Source organism: Symphodus melops, assembly GCF_947650265.1.
Source record: "Symphodus melops genome assembly, chromosome: 8".
Lineage (NCBI taxonomy): Eukaryota > Metazoa > Chordata > Actinopteri > Labriformes > Labridae > Symphodus > Symphodus melops.
In genome coordinates, this window is record NC_136698.1 from 26,254,047 (window position 1) to 26,276,844 (window position 22,798).

The 22,798-nt window shown below is 40.2% G+C and overlaps 1 protein-coding gene across 1 annotated transcript; it reads right to left on the minus strand.

The window, feature by feature from the left end:
* Positions 1 to 4,918: 4,918 nt before the first annotated feature.
* On the minus strand, positions 4,919 to 8,370 carry LOC306828331 (chymotrypsin-like elastase family member 3B). The gene is made up of 8 exons (XM_079350713.1): positions 8,170 to 8,370; positions 7,691 to 7,779; positions 7,515 to 7,612; positions 7,249 to 7,377; positions 6,957 to 7,093; positions 5,538 to 5,680; positions 5,285 to 5,437; positions 4,919 to 5,118 (listed from the first exon to the last, which is right to left on the minus strand). Exons 1-8 carry the CDS (start codon positions 8,210 to 8,212, stop codon positions 5,101 to 5,103), a joined length of 810 nt encoding a protein of 269 aa, XP_079206839.1. The 5' UTR covers positions 8,213 to 8,370; the 3' UTR covers positions 4,919 to 5,100.
* Positions 8,371 to 22,798: the final 14,428 nt, after the last annotated feature.

The following is a 22,798-nucleotide window of genomic DNA, read 5'->3' on the forward strand; positions in this document are numbered from 1 at the left end:
GTCTGTTAGCTTTGCAAGCTAACAGTAAGTTAGTTTGTTTTTACATGTCCTGTGCCACAAAGAATCACGCTAGCAAATGCTGTGAAGAGGCTGGATGATTTAAAAATGCACAGCTGCTTTTGATGGCTGTTTTTGTACGCCATTGATAATCTAACCATTAGATATCATTTGAAACAGAAATCAGAATATTGTGCTTCTCTGTCACATCTAATCTGTGTATTTCAGTTCTATGTGTTACATCAGAAATACTCACCAGCTGCACTAATGAACAGGAGCGTCTGCTGCTGAATGACCTTGAGCTCCTTGAACCCGAGCAGCGGGAGGTTACTGATAAGTTTGATTCATTTTAAAAATGTAACTAAACTCTTGCTGGAGATGTGGGGAGACTGGCGCGTCTATCTTTCATACACTTTGGACATGTTCTGCTATTAAAGACTGGTGGAAGAACATCCAACAGGTTATTTACGAAGTACTGGGAAAGAACTTCCAAGTCTCTGCTAAACTGGCTATTCTGGGCTCGACAACAGAATTTAAAGACTGTGACTTGTCCTCCTTCGAAAAACGATGGATTATTTTGGCTCTCACGACAGCTAAACGAATACTTCTGAGGCACTGGAGGAGGAAACACCCACCTCCTTATGAAGAATGGACCTCAACTGTGGCTCAATTAGCTGCTTATGAGAGAGTAACATATTCTCTGTTGGACAAACTGGATCAATACATGTTTACATGGGGCCCTTTCATTGCTTGGCTATCAGTCCCTGTAACTTAAGAGGTCAGCTTGGTCATTTGATTTATTTTAGCATTGTTCGGATCTATTCACCTTGGGGAAACAGTGTGTGCACTACTATCATTAAAGTCATTGTGATTATTTTGTTTTAATTTTCTTCCTGTTTGTTCAATGTGCTGTTTCAATTTCTGTCTTTGTTATTACCTGTTTGAAAATTAATAAAAATGTTGAACACAAAAAGAATGTAACTAAACTCCCCTCTGAGTTCTGCATGAATGTGCTCATGTTTCCTGAAGTGTTGCACAGAGCTGCGTGTGAGCGTGCTGCCTCCACCTGGACACGAACAAACCAACACAGACTCTCGTGCATTATTTTAAATCATCTGATCAGAGGCAGACTATACATGCAGGCTACAAAATACTTCATGCATTACCGTAGATATATGACAGGCGTGTTGAGCAGTTAATCCGAGGGTCCCGTGAACTCATGAGTCACAGACACAGTGAGGATATATAATCATTAACTCTTCTATAATCTGTGTGTGCATGTAAGGGCAAACTCTGCAGCACAAGCAGTAATACTGAAACAACACGCTGGAGAGTGCTAGCTCACAGTGATGTGTTATCATGCATCAGGTAAGAAATGTTACTGCTATGTTTGAGTTGATTTAGTGCAAAGGCGACATTATTCTAAGCAATGAAAGTAATAAAACATTTAATTTATAAAGCACATTTCAGGAATGAAAATGACACTGCACATTGGATTAAAAAAGAAACAGATCAAGACAACACCGCAACATTACACACAGGTCACATAGACGGAAACACAAAACATCAAGAGAAAGCACGTCACAGTCATACCTTAAGAGCTCATTTGAAAAGGCAAGTCTTGAGTAATAAGTTGAATGTAGACGTATCAGTGCAATGTGGAATATTTACTGAATTAAAACGACACATTACTTTCTACTGTTGTAACAATAATAACAAGACATTTTATTTATAGGTGCATTTCCTGACAGTCAAGGTCACCTGACAGAAGAATAAAAACAGAGTATTATAACCCCTAAACGTCTCCACATGACCCGAATACATCAGTTACGAAGCCTGAGAGGTCAAAGGTGACATTCATCAAGGTTTAGGTGAGTAAATCAAACTGAAAGTTAGAGATAAAATTGTGGATTTTTAAAAGTGTTTATAAGTCTTCTGTTATCAGAAACACAACACAAACCAATGAGATTACGTTCTTAGCATTAAACCTCCCGTTAAACTTTCACGATTGGTTGCTGGTATAAAAGGAAGTGTCCTTTTTTGGATTACATGGCGTTGTGCAGGAGAGAGAGAGCTTTACAGAGATATCAGTCATGACGGGCATGAGAGAGCCGCCGTCACACAGCACATCCCGTTAGAATGCTAACTTTCGGACAAATTTACGTGAAATCTAACGCCGCAATTTGGATATTTTCTTTGTGATAGTTTGAAAGATTACATGTTCAGGGACTCAATAAGCCCAAAATCTCAAGATTGACCAGTGCATAAAAAAATGTATGTTTTTGCCTGCCGTGTCTCCTAGCATAATTTATGTAACATTTTATTCCAAAAAACATGGCGAAAATCGCATTTTTAGGGCTATTGACAGTATATTCTGATTTACTCGATAACAAAACTAGATATCCATAAATCCCTCTGTAATTTTTTTTTCATCTAATATGTCAACAAAATTAAAAAGGAATTTTGAACCTGGCTTTATCACATGATCAGATTTTGTTTTTCAAAATGTATGCAAATTTGCACATATTTAGTTAGATAGTGCCTAATTTGTATATTTAAACAAAAATTTAAATACAAAAATACTCGCAATACATTTTTTTTCTCATCTTTACATAAGTAATCAACTGAGAAAGTTTCATGGGGATATCTATTATTTAAAAAAAAAAATCCCTATTCACCTGTAGTGTCTCGCCTTAAAGGTGATCACCCAACAAGAGCATTATTTATGTTATATTCCTGACAAGAGTAAATATGTCAAGTGTCTGTTAGTTTCTCTCTCTCTGTCTCTCTCTCTCTCTCTCTCCCTCTCTGTCCCTCTCTCTGTCTCTCTCTCTCTGTCCCTCTCTCTGTCTCTCTCTCTCTCTCTCTCTCTCTCTCTGTCCCTCTCTCTCCCTCTCTCTCTCTGTCTCACTCTCTCTGTCTCTCTCTCTCTCTCTCACTGGCTCTCTCTGTCCCTCTCTCTCTGTGTCCCTCTCTCTCTGTCTCTCCCTCTCTCTCTGTGTCCCTCTCTCTCTGTCTCTGTCTCTCTCTCTGTCTCTCTCTCTCTGTCCCTCTCTCTGTCTCTCTCTCTCTGTCTCTCTCTCTCTCTCTCTGTCTCTCTCTCTGTCCCTCTTTCTCTCTGTGTCCCTCTCTCTCTGCCTCTCCCTCTCTCTCTCTCTCTGTCCGTCCACTGGATGGAGCTGCTGCGATGTCGTCAGCTCTGCACATGTTCACACATGAACCAGCAGATGGGGACAGATGACATTCACAGGGTTTGAAGGGTTTTTAGGTCATGTTTAAACTTTACACATGAAGATCAATATATAAAAGGGATTTCAACACTTGATTATCTGAAACTGCTGCATTTCTCCTGTGAACTATGAATCAGTATGCGTCACCCTGCAGATGTCAAGTTAAAAGTCACACGTATTGACTGACTCAGTGTTTAATTTGGAGTTCCTCAAACTGATAACAGTTTAAAGATCGAGGTAACAAAAGGATATTAGAAAAGGTGAAAAGAAGAATATACAGTCTGTTATTTGTTAACCTACTTTTTTGTGGCGTTACATCTCAAATTATAATTTTAAACAATCAGCTGATTCATGAGGCAAACGTACACCAACAACTCCCATGTTTTGGAAGAAAAGGATTCTTTAAAATGAGTCGGCTTAAGGAGAAGCATGTCACAGATGTTTCTGGGTAAAAAGGTATGACTAACCATGAAAGGGTTATTTCCACTGTGATACTGTCAGACACCGAGAACAACAATCTGAGCCTGCCAGCGCTAAACAAATCATTTCAAGTTGACCAACTTGGATCAGACAGGTTTATCCCACATTACATTATAGCCGCCCACAGCAGCCACAGTTTTGTTCCTATTAGTCATTGAGATCCCAAAATGTGAAAAAGAACAAAAAAAACACATCTGTTTTCATTTTAAAGGAGCAAATGTAACTCTGAGTCTTAATATTTAAAATGTGCACTGCAGATTTAGCACAGTGCAAAATGTCAGGTTCAGACTTTGCATACTTGTGAGTGCAAATTGTCAAATTGCGAAATGAGATCCTTTCTTTGTCACAAACTTGACGTGCATCCATCAAAAGTGTTTCAGTTTGCTGCTGCGATCTGATGCACGGTCTGCTGAAGTCGTGGATCAAAGTAGTTTATCTGACGTGAGAGCTGCTGCCCTTCAGTCGGGATCAGACACAGGTGCAGACACTCAGCCGACCTTGGTGATGATTGATGGGACAGACTGATTCATAAGTCCTCTGCATGAGCTGATGGGCAGCCACACACTCCTCTGATCACACAGCAGGAGGAGAAGTGTGAAGAGTTTTACACAGCAGGGATCCCTTTACTCTCCTCTTTTTAAAGACAGGAACGATTTAGTTTGAGTCTTGATGCTTTTTTGTAAACAACTGGTTTGGATTTGTGGACACGTCAAAATGATGCTGAAGAGCAGAGAAATATGACGGCCATTCATTACTTCAGAATTACAACTAAAAAAAGACTTGTGTTAAAAGAAACAACTTCTTCACTGTAGTAGAATAAAAACTAAGGACATTGAAAAAAAGACATTGGTTGCAGTCCAGAGGACATTTCCGGCTTTTTGTAAAAAAATAATACAAATAATACAAATAAATTGCAGGTAGGGATCTTCTTGATGTTTGCAGCTGAGTTCCCCTCTGTTGTTTTCCACAATTTAATCATTTAAACATCCTTCATGTATGATGTGGAATTATGGCTTAACCAAAGGTTCATGTTTTTGTTGTCTAATTGACAAAGGTTGAAATGAGTCATGATGTTGAAAAGTTCAATGATAAAAGAGAAAAAAGTGAATCCCATATCAGGACCAGACCATAAAAAAAGTACCAAAAATCTGAACCTAAGTACAATAAGCAGTAATAGAGTAACTTACTATCATTTACAGCCAGTTGTAAAGTGATGAAAGACCCACAAAAAGTTCCTTTTATTGTGGTACTGTTACGTAACAGGGACAATGATTGAAAATACCGTAATTCTTTCTTTTAGATTCTTTACATTAAACGTTCTGAATTGTGTTTAACATGAAACTGAAAAAAATCACTTTGGAGCTCATTATATTCCAGAGTTGATGAGTTGGTCTCAATATTTCAGCATAACCTGCAAAAAAACAAACAAACCATGAAGTGCTTTGTTAATCAGAGAGTTCAGATCTGTGTGCCTGCTTATAAGGATAATCTTTATTGATCCCCAATGGGGGACATTTGGGTGTTATATCATGATATCATCCTGTACATACTAACTGCACACGTGCAGAGGAACTCACCTCACTGAGCCAGTCTGTGAAGGCGGAGACGCGGGTGAACACGGTCGGCTTCTTCACCTCATTGCAGGTACGAGAGGAGACGAAGCTGGTGACGCCCTGAACGTACCACCTGCCATCTTTACCCAGACAGTTGAGTGGACCGCCGGAGTCTCCCTAAGAGACGCACAGGAACACAAAAGTTTAAAGTGTCTGACCTCGCACGCAGCAGGTCCTGTTCCCATATGACAGGTACGAGCTTTCTTTTTTCACGCACGTTGCATCCGGCCACGATGTCTCCTCCCGCACAGATCATGCTGGGTTTGACGTTGATGCCCCACCAGTCGCTGCGGCTGCACACGCTGTACTCCACCACAGGAAGCAAGGCCTGCTGCAGCTTATCAGGCATGGGGCCGTGAGCTGAGACACATAAAGGAGAGAGGTGATCCATACTGTACCACACAAAAACATCATTTCACCTTTAAAAGAAGAAGTCATTACTTTAAACTGCATTTACAAAATAGTCTTTTCCACTGTGACATCTAATTTAGTTTTTGTACCATTATGGATGTTTTAATGTAGTTTGTGTTTTTGAACATTCCTATATTAATTTTTTAGATGGAAATGTAACTCATGTATAGAACCAAAATATTTGACAGGTTGCAATGATGACAATTGGCACCCAAAGAAAGCCACGCCCCTAAACAAACTGCTTGTTATCCTATTTAACTCCGCCCATTGACACGTACAAACAGGAGGAAAATGTTTACAAAGGTGTCCAGTAAAAAGTTTTCCCATTACGTATCTTCCTTTCACACATGCACTACTGTATAACCCTGAAATGTTCAGAGTGAGCTAAAAAATGTGGCCACTTGCATTCAGAATTTTCCCCGATAGCCTCACAGTGAAATGTGAAAAAGGGAGAGCCGATGTGTGAACACTGAATGTGTGGATGAAATACTCAAGTACAAGATGAGGTATGATGATGTTCCCAACATGGGTACTGTATCTTTGTGCATGTTGTAAAGGCTGCTTCAGAGGTGCTGCTTGTCAACAGGCAAGGCAGAGAACTGCTTGGGGCTCCCAGACCAGCTGGGGGCGCCTGAGGGTTCACAAAACAACAGCAGCCCAAAATGTGCACCATTTGCAAGAATAGTAGGAAACCTCCCAAGAGGAAACATTCATTCTTCTTCCCCTTGCAAAGCATTGCATGCGTAATTGCGATGAAAACCAAAAAATCCGTCTATAGGAGAGAAAACAGAAACAGTGAAAAAATAAGAATAAGCGTTGGGATATTGGCAAACATTATGGTTATAATGCACCCAGTTGTTTTTTTGCCAAGGGCCCCAACAGGCTCGGGAATTGCCACTCTTTTCCAACATGACAGGGAAAATCTGTCACTGTGAGGGACATGTGAAAATGTCAGCCTCATGCTCGTACTTCTACATCTCTGAAGAAGCGCCAATTTTGCAGCTTCTGAGTCATCAACTGTGCAGAATTTACGTTGAAACCTTTTCACGGCCACGTTTCCACCTTCCAGCGATAATTAATATTCTAAACTGCGAAGAGCAAAAGACGAGCGGCGAGGGCACCGAGGGTTTGACAGAACATGTAGAATCAGGCAGGGAGCAGAGGAGGGAAGAGCTCCCTGCCTGAGGACGGGAGGACAGGGAGGACGAAAGAGTGGGAACTTTACAGTAGAGGTTTCCCCAGCCGGAGATGTAGCAGGATTCTCCGTGAGCAGGGATCTCTCCGGCCTGAGGGAGACAAGCGACGCCGACGCTGTCGCTCATGACGGGGCTTTTATCCAGCTTCAGCAGAGCCATATCATTTCTGAGGGGAACAATCCAAGACACACATGAATCATTCAGAGAGTTTTCATGTTCTTTATTGGTAACCAATATTTTATTCACTTTTGCTTTTACTTACTCAGAGCTGTGTTTACAGGTCAACCTTAATAAACTCGACACAACTCGAAATAGACTCACCCAGCAGACACAAAGTCGATGTCCCACTGTGGATGCACGACGATGCGTAGAACGTCTCTGATCTGCTCGGTGCCCTCCTGCAGACTCATGCTGTGCTCTCCCAGGACCACACGGTACACATCTCCAGGCCTGGAACACACTTACTCAGTTCATTCCTGAATCTCTTCTGGCCTGCCTTACACTGCATGTCACACTTTCTTTTTTTTCTTTTCTTTTTTGCACTTGCTTCAATAAATCACACAGTATCTCGTCTTAGCGTTAGTCACCAGATGCAGTGTCCAGCCGTCAGCACCCAGCGGGGTCCGATCAGAGTCCCTCCACAGGTGTGATGGTAGCGACTGCCGTGCTTCACCTGCAGGGAGATCTGAGAGAGACACAAGAATTATTATTATCGAACATGCTGAAATAAGAGGTTAACGTTTCAGTATGAGGGTTAAAGTACCTGCCAGGGCCAGCTGTGGGGGCGAGCATCCTCTCCGTTCACCACCCTGCTGGTGTCAGGCTTTACAGCAGGCGTGCCACACCCGAAAACTGCAAACACACCACAAGCCTTTATGTTGGCACAGACGGTGTTAAAATAGAGCAACTACCAAAGCGCTCATTGTAGTGCAGTTATCGACTTTACAGGTAAAAATGCATCATTTGGTGTTCAAATCTGTGATGATTACTCAGATATATCAAACAATCATGTTCTTATTATGGCTTATATTTTATTAAAGAACTTGCTAGTTTAGCCTTTTACATGTTAGCTGTTTTTTTAGAACCAACACACAAAGACAAATTCCTTGTACAGTATATGCACTTATAAACGATCCTGATTCTCATTAACGTGTTGTTATATTTCTTATTTTTTTCATGCTAAAAGGATGTGAAGTAAAAAAAATAAAATTGTACCAATGATCTGTAACGAGTGCGACTCACCGTATGCGAGCTGCAGCAGCAGGAGGAGCAGAGCCTGAATCATGGTGTCAGTCTGGAGACACAGAAACTTCTCTGACAGCTCCTCTCAGCTCTCTTATAGTCCGTCTCTTTGAACATGTTGAACTTTGTTATCAGGCTGGGAAGAACTTCCTGCTCCACAGATGCATCAGCTTCACTGCCAGAGCTGATCTCTGCACTTCTGGACAGACTGCGAGGTTTTGTAACATGTTGGACAGCAAAATGGATTATTCACCATGTGGATATTTTTCTAATATAATGTGTGTTTATTTGTAAATGTAAATGGGATATGTGTGCAAGGATCCTTATCCAGTACACCAATCTGCAATAGGAACAATTAAAGACAAAATACAGGCAGAGAGAGCTCATCTGTAGATCACCTTTCAGATAATAAAAACATAAAAATACAACATTTAAAGACAATAACATCGAACAAACTGAGATAACTTGCATTTATAAGCCACTACAATCACAGTAAAGAGATTTAAAAGCTAAAAAGTAAGAATTAAAGCATGCATCTAAATTCCTCCAAAGCTGCAGGAAACAGGTATTTCTTTGTCTTGGTGTTTAACTAACAGAGATGAAATGTAAACAGCAAACGTGAAAGCGTGTTGAATGAATAATTTACAGTTTTTTTATATCAATGACAGAGCTGCAGGAAAGTAACCTGATGCAAAAGGGGAATTTTCTTAATTTATGACGGCTTGTTGCTTGTAGTATTGTTTTATTTGTAAATATGGATTACACATCTTCCCCCCCCCAAAAAAAAACAAATTTAATGAACATCTGACCATTTTCATCTTTCATCATCAGTCCTCTCTGCATGCTGCTCCTGCTTATTCTTTATTTCCAAAAAAATAAAATTTGAAAAAAAAAGAAAAAAAACGTTTCATGAAAAACTTTTCATACTCTGTCAGGTTCTGCTGACATGCTACGGATCCACTTCTGTGTGCACGGTTGTGCTTTAATACATACATCAATTTATCACAGGTCAAGCTTCGTGCAGGGAGGCTTCCCCACTCTCTCTCTCTCTCTCTCTCTCTTTCTCACCCTGATTCCAGACTCAGAATCAGGGTGAGCACCTTCATTCAAGTAAAATGTTAGCAGAGACCTCACAGCTGACTTTAAACAGGGATCTTAAGGAAGTGGCGTGCAAACACACTTATGACAGGATAACTCCAAATGCATCAACACAACCAAAACAAACAAACATCTTCCCAGATTCATTGACATCCTTTAAAGCGAGTTACATTTCCTCCAGGACGATCTGTTCCTCGAGCGAAACACTGGGGTTTATAAACTGAGCAGCTGAGGTAGCAGTTTAAAGAGTGAAGCAGAAAAGAAGGGAGAGACAAGGTTTTAGTGTCGTCAGCTGCCGCCGTGCACCGAGAAATGTGAGGAATAAATGTTGTTCCTGTGACCGCAGAACTGGATAGCTCCTGGGTTACCTTCAAGAGAAACAGTGCTGGAACAACTTTCTCAGCTTTAATAACATGTTATACATTCACAAAGGGGCCCACGCTGCTGCTCAGTCTGGAGCCAATTCTTCACGCCTCGCTCAGACAGGATCCTTTCCTCCTCAGGGAAACTAATATCGCTCTTCGGAGAAGACGGCATACATCTATAAATTTACCCGTATAGGAAGCAAATCAAATAAATATTGCTCCAACAGCTAAAAGGCTCTGCTTGTTTTCTGTCCGTGTTCAGATAATTCTCTGCTCCAGACGTGGCGTGGAGATTTATGGAGCCGACATGTGCCGCATGTTTGTGTAACATAGCAGTGACAGAACCCGTGAATAATTTGGATTAGGGCTGCAAAAGTTACAGCTTACAATGAATTAATGGCCGATGTTGTTTACAGGAGGTCTTTCAGGAGAGAGAGTCCATAAACTGTAAAGAATCAATAGTCGCTTTAAATCATTTTAATGTTAGCAGAGAGTTTAAAATGCAAATATTGGATTTTCACTGCGACTTTATAACAGAACCTTTAATCAAAAAGAGATACGAGGAGGTATATGAGGAGGAGAGGCCACGCTTATACGTGACAACAACTTCTTCCATGATGTGATCAAAAGTAGCGTGTAAGTGTAAGGCGCCCGGAGCGGGGAGACCCGAGGGGCCGCGACCACAAAGAGGGACCACTGGAGATATAAGAGTCAGGTAAGATGATAAATATTGATTAAAAATAATATAATAATATAAAGAAAAGGAAGAATTTGTTAATTTGTGTTCCACTTTTTACTTCATGAAGGAAAAAGTTCAGCAACGTAAAACTGCCATCTTAAGGCCCATGTCTGTATTATAGACCGATGTTGCCACATTTGACAAATGAAGGCAGGTCACACTTAGAGACCCCGGTACGTTTAGTGTTGGAATAATTTATGTGTTAAAAAGCAGCAAAATACAAAGATAAACTAAAATACATGTCCATAATGATGATTAATCATGATTGTATGCAGGCCATAAAGCATGTTTACATGGGCTTTTACAAAGTGAGATCCAATTAGTTAATCCAATTAATTATTTATTCATTAAATGATATCCTGGTTTTGTACACGTAAATGTTCTTTCTGTTGTACATTTACAATATGATTCTTTTTCCTGTTTTTGCTGTGCACCACTTTTGTTTAAAACACAAACACTACATAGACTCCTATCCCAAAAAAAGGCATCTTCATTTTATAGACTGAGGTAAACCCGGGCTATTATTAATCTGGTCTTTACAGATCGGACTGTAAATAAATATACTGTATATTTACGATCAATCAGGGCACAATCTCTGCTACGTTGTTACGCGTTTACAAACTGCTACAGATGGCAGATTTTTCAGGGCACATCCTTCAGATCCCCGATGACACCTCACATTACAGAGCGATGTCTTTGGATAATCTGTGCATAGGATTGACTGAGGGGGGGCGGAGGCCGGATTATCTTCTAGTGTTCCGGCCTCAGGCGACGATGACAGTCTGGCAGAGAGAAGGTCAGCAGGGAGGTTTATATATACAGGTCAGATTTCTTACAAATGAGACACAGGTGTGTTGGGAAAAGAACAGATAGTAGGAAGTAACATGATGGAAAATCACCAGGATTAAAAGATGATTTAAAATTAACACATTAATTGAAGAATAGAATAGAATAAAAACGTACCAATCAGTTCACATAAAAGGTGTGATGAATATTTAAAACCAACTTCATCATCATAATAATGAAGTTTAGGGAAGTTTAGGGCAGACGCTTGATCTTCATGCTAGCTGTAGCTTTAGCTGTTCTGTGAAGCAATACTGGCTAATACGCTCACATTGAGCACGTTTAACGAAGCGGATGTTTGTGAGAATTCAAACATTTGCCGATTAGCTATAAGCATGAAGTACGACAGAGATGTTGGGTATTGTTGTAAGTTCTTACAGTTTTTCGTCACCAGCCAAAGTATTGGAAAAATTAGGGATTTGATGATGATGCATGACGAGTTGAGGCAGACAAAAGCAGAATGTCTGCAGCAAATTACAATTGTTGAAACGTTTAAGAACCACAATAATGCAAACCATAGAGCCACAGAGCAACAGCACAGATCAAAAAGTCCAGTTAGTGTCTCCTCGTACGATTAAAATGTCCTCAGGAAATGATTTCTGCCTGTATCATGTTACACTGCATAACATTTTATGGCATAATATATTTGGATTTTATGATAAAAAGGCTGGAAAAGAAATAGTTTGGAGTAAATTTATACGAGCTGGTCCTAAACCGCCTGCATCCATTACCCTTTTATTGTTTTCTTTTTCTATGCATAACATTTTCCATCAAGACATTGTTCTGCTGAACTGTGTAAATCGATATTTCCAAAGAGAAATAGCGTTAGCCACAGAAGCAGGCCTGCTCCTTATTCAGTGGTAGCTCAAGACTAAGATAAATGATCTGAAGCAGCCAGCAGCGTTTAAGGCCAAGTATATATCTCCCAAGGTTTTCAGAGATGTCTAAACTGTGACTGGTGCAGCCTGGAGACACAGGAAATGCTGCCAATTAGAGCTTTGAAACATAAATCACACTTTAGGGCTCTGTCACATCAAGTGGCTGATACTCAGTTTCCACTCACTGAGAGAGAGAGAATATCCGTCATTAATAGAGGCGGAAAAAAAAAAAAAGTAGGTTGAATAAATGTGTACCACATGCAGCTTCATGCGTTTGCTCAGATCACCTTTCACCACAAGAGAGGAGGAATGATAGCGTGAACATGTTATTATCCGCTTGAATGCACACAGAATATTTTCCAGTGACTGATAATATTTTCCAAAAGGAGAGGATAAAGAGTCTGGGAGATATTTGATATTGAGGGACATATAGTGTTTTTATGAAAATATTGGTAAGATATTGATGAAGCTGAAGTCAAAGTTAGCTTCAAATATGTCTGATTTTTACAGACTAAACAAAGGATGTGTTGAGTTCTAGAGGTACCACTCAATAATTTCACATGCAGTTATTTTTTATTTTTTTTAATCAATTTATTGTGTTAGCCCAACTATAACTGGACTTTCAAAATGCGTGTACTCGTACTCAGATTTCTGGACAAACTAACGCACATAGACGACGCAGGTAGAGAGTAATTCATTCTTGCATGTATACACCTGAATGTGTCCCAAACTTTGCACAGTTTCCATGCGTGACTTTGACACAGAAGTGCAGCATTTAAATGAATAGCACAACAGCCTTCACAGATCATCATAAGCCAGAGGAATGGCGTCCTTCAAACCAAAGTTTGTAAGAAATTTACAGATAGAGCTGTTCATGTTTCGACATAAATCGATGCTGTGCAGTTTGTATTGCAGCAGCTTCATCACATTCTTGTTGGTAATTTTTGAAAGCTAGCATGATTTTGAAAGTAGCATCCCCTCCCCTCTGTGCTCCCTCTAAAGCCACGCCCCCTCACTTACACGCACTCTCTCCATTGGTCCAGAAGTGGATTTCAGCTCATGCTTTGAGCGTTAGCTCGTGCATGCATGGAGTAGAGAGGTTTGATTGGCTTATAAAACGAGTACCGACTGCCGACATCGGTCGAAGTTTTTGTGTTTTCAAACTGCTACAGATGACAGATTTTTTTCGTTTCTATTTCAGAGTTATTAATTAACTGTCAGGACATAAAGACAATTTCAACCAAAATCAAGTATATCTTTAACTTTGTGTAGAAAACTGAACATTGTAATGAAAGTTTGTGGTTTGTTTTGGAGACGAGCGTGGAATGAATCTGGGCAAGACAGCGAATAAGAAAGATCCCTCAGATCTAAACTCTGCTCTTTACAGCACACGTCATGCACTTCCATGGATTTCCTCATGAATATCAGCAGCGCTCCATGAACTGATTTGAATAAAGAATCATTTGAATCTGTCTTCTTCCGGCTATTTTGGTACCATGCGGCTCTCTGGGTTCTCTGGTGTTTGCAGAGGATGGTGTCTGGTGATGGAGAAACGGAGTGAAGTCTGCCTCAAGGCTCTAGTCAGAGACGATTACGTCTGCGAGTTATTCTGCACAAAAATGTGCTATCGTCCGACGGCTGCACTGCTCTGCCCCCTCCTCTCCGTCAGGATGGATGGGTTGGCTTTAATCTAATTATTGCTGCAGATGTTACTCCAGACTACTTTGTAAAACATTTATTCAGCCTTAAAAAGTTGAGAGAGTCATTCTTTAACAGTAATGTCCTATTTCACACTTTGCTGCACAATCTATCTGCTCCATTGGAGGTTAAGTGCTTTTCACAATGAGACTTTAACAGCAGAGGAGTGTCCAATTTAAAATTCATTTCTTACACTATACGTAAAGAATTGGAAGAATGAATGAAGAATGTTAAACATTGCCGCTGTTATCTTTGAGACGTCACTTTACATTTAGACACACTTGGCTGTAGTTCACAGGTTGAGGTCATTTGGGGCTCAGCGGATGATTAGAGCAGATGAAAAGCAATATTTAGACATGTTTTTGTAAGGTTTGAATCAGGGCTCAATTAAAGCCAAACTTGTTTTGCCCTTTATGTCTCGTTCTAATTGCAGATATCATCATAAGAAGAAAAGAACAACTTCAAAGCCATGTCTTCCTTCGACCCTAAAGCCAACAAAACAAAAAGCGAGGAACAGAAGAGATCGTCTCACAACAAAGAAATCTGACAAATGGCATCAATCGATGAAGGAAACCCAAACCCAAATAAAGTTAAAGTGCTCTGGGCAGAGCAGCTGGAGAAAAAACATCTTCCTCCTTCTCTTTGACCACCATCATCTTTAGTTTCATACTCCATCTTTAGGTTGTCACAACAGCAGATGTTCAAACTTCCATACATTTCTATTAAAAATCGAACCCAATGGACGACTGTTTCGATTCCACAGCTAAATAAAACAGACGTGCTCGACGCAGCCTGTTGTGCCGAGGAACTCCGTGTTCAATATTTATAGTTTGTTTTTAATCACCGAAAACTGCAGGCCTTCAACTCAGAAGTCCACACACGTTTTTTTTCCAGGATATTACAAGTAATAATAAGGCCTGAAAATCTTGTGACAAGTAAAAATAAAAGCTGAAAAAAAACAGCAAACAAAATCAACTTGTTTATTTTATTGACATGAGATTTTAATCTTGTGTAAAACGCGCTGATGTTTTTACTCACAACAAGCAATGTAGATCTTGTAATGTGTTGAGATAAAATGTTTATCTGGACTTGTCCAGTTTATGTGGCTTATATTAAGTGAAACGAGACATCAATGACTAAAAACAAATAAACTTGGTCAAAGTTGAGTTTTTGCAGATTGCAAAAACAGTCTTTCTCTTCTCTTGCAGCAGCTTTTTTTTTTTTTTTTAAGGCTTTGGTTCTTCTTGATGCTTTCAACCATTAAAAGAATGAAGATTTATTGTTAACATGAGGTATCAAAAAGTACTGAGGTATCAAAACCTTTTATCAGCCTGATGATTAACTTTAACACTTCAAACTCCTGCCGTCAGGCTCAGAAAAAAAAAGATTTTTTTTCTGCTAATCGACTCCATTCGGTCACCTTGAGGCTCCTGTAGCGATACTTTTCAGCTTGATTCATTGCCTCCTTGTTTTTTCTTTTACCTCCTCTTCTTCCTCTCGCTCCCCCGCTGTCTAACTGAAACCTTGTTGGTCAAATTAAAAACAGTTTAGCCTGCTACACTGGCTTCCATCACGTGCTCATTAACCCAAAGTGCTGTGGTCGTGTAAGATGGAAGCCCCCTGATTATCTCTGCTCCTTTAAATCACAAATCAAACATGGGTTCAAATGCAGCCTCGGATATGAAAGAAGAACATTATTGAAAACAAGAAGCTTGGTGTTTTAATGTGGGAAAAAAAAGAAAAAGAAGAACGATCACAGGGTATCTCAGCCCTTTGGAAGCAGATCTGGGCCGCTGTGAGGGGTTTGATTCTCTTACAGAGACGAAACCTAATTTGAGTCTGCAACATTTAAAACCGTACTGACAGATGAAAATGAGCTCCCTTCATGTGTGAGATTTAGAAGTAACACTTTGTGGCACTAACCTTTCGGTGGTTCCTTTAATTGCCACCTGGTTATTGTGAGATTAAATTGAAGCGAACAGATCTGCAATCAGGGTCGACGACTTCAAAAGGAAATCGACATAATAAGGCTAAATCGCTAACTTTCTGATCGCAAATGACCTCAAAATTGACTGTCGGGTTAGATTAGACGGCTCAATGCTTAACACTAACCTAGCAGAGCTGAGCTGAAATATGCTACTGAATTCATGTTCAAAGGGACGTTTGTAGAAAATCCAGAGAATCCTGCAGAAGGATAGAGACAGAGAACAGCAGACTGGGAGGGATAGTCCGTAGTCTCCTGCTGCGGATTAAGTTTCTGTCTTTGATGGACAATAACAAGGAAGGCCTCTGCACATAAACCCTCCATATTTTAAATGCTGTGTCAAAGATTCTTGTTTTTATTCCTGCAAGACTTGAAATGCTGTTATTGAACTTCAAATGAAGTGGAAAGACCACATGCACAAAAGGTTTTATTCTAAAAATGCACATTAATATCTTCAAATAGTTAGCAGTGCTTTGGGATGTCTAAGATTTCTGTCACAGCTTTGGTGTGAACTGAAATATCTTAATAACAAAAGACAGAATGTCTATGCAATGTTTTCCAGATGTCACATAATTCTGCGATCATAAACCTTGACGACTACGCTCAATCCCAGGCGCAACATAACAAACATAATATCAAGTGATATGTGCTCTTTTTGCTAAGTTTCTTGACATAGATGTTATTATGAATTGATGCTATAAAAATAGAGATTGATAAGGTTGAGCTACGTACCATAAAATGTGATTCACATGTTCATGTTCCTTCTTTTAAAGTGTTTTCATGGATACACACCTGATGGTTTCAGGCAGCCTGACAACCTCCTGAGTTTGTTGCACCTCACAGAGGAAGACCATCCTGTCAGACTGGAGGTGACGTTGGCCCATCAAATTGTTATGCTAACATATTATTTTATTTTTTTTGGTAATGGCTTCTCATATTTTATTTTATTCCCATATTTTATTTGATTTAAGTACTTGTTATTTTGGCCTTGCTTTTACTTTTGTTACACCAAGACAAATTCCTCGTATATGTAAATGTACTTGGCCATAAAAACAATTGTAATTCTGATGCTCCTGCATGCTCTCCTCACTCTGCTGCCCAGATGTAAACAAGCACAGTGCACAGATAGTGTCTCATTCTGTAGGAGCAACAGTACAGGCATTATTTTATTATGTATTTAAATAAATGTAGGCTGTCAGGTTAAAATGGCATATCGACAGACCGATGAGACATCTCCATTCATGCGGACTTTAATCTACAAAGAGAACCAAATGCTAACAGTGCTAGCAATGCTAACGAGAGCAAGCAAACCAAAACAAATGACACTGATAACCCGAAGACAATTTGAAATAATTTGTGGTCTAATTTAACTGTTTCCTGAGTGTTGTCTTATCAACAAGTTGGCTAGTCTGAAAAAAATCTGTTTAAACAAACAGAAAATAACTTGCCTAAGAAGATTCCAAGTTTTTAGCAGCCTGTTTTTCTGCACAGTTACCAGTTCTCCCTAATGGACCCCTTATCTATGGATAATGAGAGGCTTGGTAGTTACTTGTGAAAAACAGAGAGAGAGAATGACTGTGAGCTCCGCTCTGTCTGACTCTCAGCAGACTGTAAACGTCTCTCCGGCTTGTTTAGAGTTCGTTGTTTCACAATCTGAAGTCGGCTACAAACCAACACTTTGCAAACTCTCCAGATAGCTAAACTGTTTCTGGCCCCCTGTCCGTTTCAAAATAACTCTCACTGTTATGTTTCGCTTTCATGTTCAGCGGTGACCCCGCTCCTCTGTGGTCAAAAGAGGACGAAACACGTCTGTGTGGGAGTCTAAACTGCAGCATGACAGAATAAACACGTGAGCCCAGTTCTTCGATCTCTCTGCTTTGGCAGAACGTCAACACGTTCAGATCAAGTCTAAGATCATTATATCGCCTACCACTACATCAGCATAGCTTCTGTTAACCTTGTTTTTCATTGCCTTTTACTAATGTTTATGATTGAGACTAAGATGGATGGTCAAATTAACACCTACTAAAGTAGGTTATAGCTTTTCAGCATCGAATCGATGGCCCCAGAAAGAGCTGGTAGATCGTAATGTTGCTAAGGCTAAATAAGATCGCCCTTTGGGAGCTGAACATTATGTGGACCGTTTTACTGCAGTTTGTATAATGCCTTAACAAAATGTAAGTGTATCCTAGCGTGCACGTTTTCATGTCGCTTGTGTTCATGTTACAGCAGTCGAAATGAGCGGGCCTTATAGGGTTAATGTATTTTGTTTGCATGTGTGTTGAGAGCTTCTTTAGTTCACTATAACACACGCAGTTTAAAGGAGGCCTTTTCAGGATGTATATATACTTTTTACCGTTCTGTGCGCGTTAGGTTCATAATGGGGCCATTGACCAGCTTGAGCTCACCTCACACTCCCACTGACACCTGCAACACCCTGCAAATTGGCAGGCGGTGCTGTTTTAATATAGTGAGCTGTGAGGGGTTCATAAATCTTCTGCAACCTGGCTAATAGCAGCTATGAGGCCACTGAAGAGACAAGGCTGCTCCACATACACAGCTGTGTATTTACCTACAAAACCATTGTGAATGGTATTTTTTAAAAATTCTGGATAAAATTACACAGAAATTATGTACAAACAAGGCTGCAAAAAAAAAAAGAAATGCTCGGCTTGGTAGAAGAAAAAAAAACAGCAGAAAAAACTCTGATATGATAGATGGAGCTATTTAGAAAATGTCAACATGAGTCCTGTTGGCGGTGTGTAACTCTAGATGACCTTGCGGGCACATGGCGGGCAGCAACGTCGTGTTAATGAAAGTGACACGTACTCGGCTCAACCTGAAACCTGAGGCTAAAACAAACACGTACAAATCACTGCCCTGATGTGTTCTACACGCCTGCACAGTGCGAGCTCTGAAAGACGACACGGGAGAGAGACGTTCTCCTCCGTTCTTACAGGTAAATACACCTGTATATTTATCATTTTATGCAAACATAAAATAAATATTGTCACAGAGTCGTTGACATGAAGTTGGAGCTCGCCGTCTGCTACTGCTTCCACAAGTTGCAAGTGGCGCACAAAGAGCTCTCTGTATTTTATGTAAGCATTCACACATGCACTCAGGCTTTGCATATACAGACACACACACACACACACACACATTGTGTTTGAATTTTACTGCAATTAACATCTGTAGTTATTATTTTTAAGACAGAACTCACGTCTCGAAAATATAATTAACATACTTCTGATTTCTCTGTTCAAATATTGAAGGTTCATCTCATGTTTCCCAGGTGAGTTTATTTTTATTATCTTGAAAGAATAGTCTGGGTGCGTCAGGGGTCAGTGGTGTTATGCTGAGCATGCCATTTCTCTAAACACGAGCTGAGGGTGTGTGTGTGTGTGTGTGTGTGTGTGTGTGTGTGTGTGTGTTCGGGCCCATATGCTAGTGATTTCAGCTCTCTCCTCTGTGTACGCCGGGCTGACAGCGGTTCAGGTCGGTGTCGGCACCACGACTGTCAACAGGGACCCCAAACTGTTGAGAAAAACACAAAGTGTGCTGGTAGCTGATTGGCTGTTGTCCTTGAAGAGGGGACTTTACATTGAACACTCTGTTATGCTCTCCCCATATTCAGAAAAGGCTATGCTGGGGACAAACAAGACAAGGTTTTGGACTCTCACATTTCCTCTGAGTATGTGGGGATACGAGTGATTAACTTGCTTTACCTTCTAATTGCTTGAATATGGCGGCATCATTCATTCTCTCCGCATTTGTGCTGTCGAAGTCAGGATAAAGAGTTCAAGTTTACTTGGACGATAGAGATCAGAGGTGACTGATAAATCGTAAGCCTTCTTCACACATACACAGTTTGATATGCAGGAGTGCACGAGAATTTTCTGGAAGTAACACACGACACAAAAGGAACAAATCCAAGATGAAACATATCCAAGATGGCAGACAAAGCAACAGATTCTGAAACTATAAGGACATTGTCTTCTTTTCTATCAATGCTAAGTGTAATTTGAGTGATAAACAAAGAGTAGAAAAGAACAGACTTGGGGAGCAGGAAAGAGTATGAAGCAGCTTCACCACATGCATGAAGACCGAAGTGGCACCCTGTTAAAATGAAGCCAATGTGGAAATGAAAAATCCTGCAGTTCATCAAGTGTCCACTTGAGGCTGGCTGCAGAAGCATCACAAGTCACACAAGCCAGTTTAAAACTAACATGTTCACAACCTGGATTAAAAAAAAACAACAGGTCTGATTAGCTCCTGTCTCGATCGGCACAAACTGTAAGGGTTGTGGAATTTTTGCATGACTCATCGGTTTTGATTTGATGAAGGGATAGCATTTCCTGCATCATGACCGCCATCAAAGGTCCTTCAAAGGCCCCTGCAGCAAGGAACGAGTGACGTCACCCAGGCTTCGTCCTATTTACAGTCTATGGTTGGGTAGCAGTTGCAGGATATAAAGACCTTGCCTGAAATCAAAACACATTGGTGAGATCGTAAACTAGATCTTAATTGATGTTAAATGTTACAGACTTGTAAAATGTACATTTTTCTCAGCAAGCTGTAATTAGAAGGTCTTTACATATTCATCACTATGGACTGTTCAGCTCTGCTAATGCAAAACCGACCATAAAGTGCTCTTAAGTTTTCATTGTGAACGACTGAGACTGCTGCTGTATTTCTTCAGCTGGGAGGGAACTAGCTGTTTGCTAACAAAGATGTATTCCTTAGTTTTGGAGGTGGCTATTATCAGTCTTCATGCGTTTTACTCGTCACGTTGTTTTTGCAGTGGTTTTTGTGCTCATATTGTGTTTATAATGTTTTTATGCTTTCAGCTCTTGTTGTTTTAAAATGTGCTTTATAAATACACGAGGATTACATTGTTTGTTTCTGTCATTTAATTGGATGATTATTATTCATCTGATCCCACTGCACTCCTGACAGACAGGCAGATGGAGAAAGAGAGACATATCAAATCATAATAACAGTTCTCCTGGGTACCTATAATGCCATGTTATGCAAATATATGAAAAAATAATAGTATGATGAAAAACTGACTCATTAGAAAAATAGGTAACTTTTCCCCGAGGTGATGTTAATGGCTGTCGGGCGGGACGTACTGAGGACTTTAAAACAGCTGGCCTTGCCTTGTCGAAAAGAATATGTAATAATTAAGTCAATCAAAATGCTTGCAGCCTAGCCTTTTCTGTATTTGTTAGCTTCAGCTAACCCTGCTCGTATAATTGTAGCAGCATCCTGCAACAGGAGGAGTCTGTTTTGCTGGATAAGTATTGAGAGCAGGTGCAGACTCCCTGAGGACCCTGGAGTCCAGCATGTTGCTGTCCGTCTCCGCTGTGTGTCTGCCTCGTTCACATACGACCTGTTATGCCCCATTCGTCTCCGCGGAGATCCTTTTCAGCCGGATTCTTCTCGGGTTATGTAAGTCTTTGGGTGTGAGGAGAAATTTCTCCAAATCCCAGTGGATGTTTGGAGGAGTCATCTGATTAGTGAATGACACGCTGTCGGGTCGGAGGAATGTTATGACAGGAACCACATCCTCTTTAGCGCTAAGCAGATGTTCCAAATTAGACTCTGAGCAGAATTAATCTTCTCTCAAAACCGGCGGGGGACGAGGTGTGAACAGCCACTTCCACTAAAACACTGGATTTATTATGATAGTGGCACATTCATATTCTAATAGTGTTCATTTTCAGATCACTGACAGATGTGCACCTGTTTTAATGCACTAATGTCTCACTGAATGACTTCACAGCACAAATACTAAACATACCAGGAGTGTTTGTGTGAGCACACAAGGAGGTGAAGGTCTTTTGTCAAAGTTTTCCAGATGGGGGCGCTGTCTCAAAAGGCCTACACATTTACAACACCAACAACAACTTATGCTGTGTTTTATGCTCTGGGACATGGTGGAAATCTGCTGTACAATAAATCAAACTTACATGAAACACGAGGCATCAAATCATCCATCAGATATTTCCACTTACATCTTAATCCCTCTGAGCTCTATGAACCGATTTTTTAATTTCTAATAAATACTGAATATTTCGTAATAATTCTCCTACTGCGACATTACTCAACTGAACAGCTGAATTTTTCCCTTGTGGATTCTGATGCACTAATTCACATCTAAAATTATTGAATATCAATAAATATGTGCAAAATATGTTTTGCAGCTGACTCGCCGTTTTTCCATTCCCTTTAGCTCACTTTTAAAAATGTCAAAGTGAGAGATTGCTTTATAACTCAACCTGCTCTGTTCAGCAACGGATGATGAAGTTTAAAGAGGACATTTGAGTCATATATTTCTCACTCATGAGGCGTATGAAAAGATCCATTTTGCACGAGCAGAAGCCCAAACGAAGGCCGGACTTGTTCACATTTAGCAGCCGTCGTGTCATTTGTCCCACATTTGCTGTTTTACTGTCCGTCTGTTTGTGTCTTTGGCGAAACCAGCTTTAACTCATGCAAGTGTTGTGAGATCATGTTTTGGATGTGGCGGTAACAATCCTCCTGAGCAGCGTGTTCAGGATGTAACATGGACGTTGCTTTCATGTTAGTCCACTTTATGTTTTTAAAGTGTTCGATTTCTCGTTTCATGCAGATTTTGGTTCCAGAAGTTGAAACTGAAGAAGGTCACCTCAGATTTATAGGAGCGTCATGATTCAGGCGGTTGAGTGTGCAGGGGAGGTGAAATACCATAAAGTGCCAGTAGATGGTAGTAGTGGGTAACTCTAAATGACTTGTCAGTTTTGCAGCGTTTATTTGGATCAGTTTATTCATCAGTCAGAGTAATTAAGGTTTTTTTGTCATACACTTACAAACATATTGATGAAACTGTTTCCAGGAGACTTTGCACCAAATTCTTAAAAATCCAAACACTTACCAGTACGTTTTAATTGTTACAGAGTGTGGTTACTTTATTCATTAGTCATACTGTAGGGAAATGCAGCCATGATGATGTCACTAATTAGGTTGTTGTCTGTTGTTT

What these genes read in the sequence shown, in the direction of transcription:
- LOC306828331 (XM_079350713.1), bottom strand. Translation starts at nt 8,212, where the DNA reads ATGATTCAGGCTCTGCTCCTCCTGCTGCTGCAGCTCGCATACG. An exon ending in CCCACAGCTGGCCCTGGCAG is followed by an intron (nt 7,613 to 7,690) that starts GTACTTTAACCC and finishes TGTCTCTCTCAG; the next exon opens with ATCTCCCTGCAGGTGAAGCA. An exon ending in ACGGCTGGACACTGCATCTG is followed by an intron (nt 7,378 to 7,514) that starts GTGACTAACGCT and finishes AGTGTGTTCCAG; the next exon opens with GCCTGGAGATGTGTACCGTG.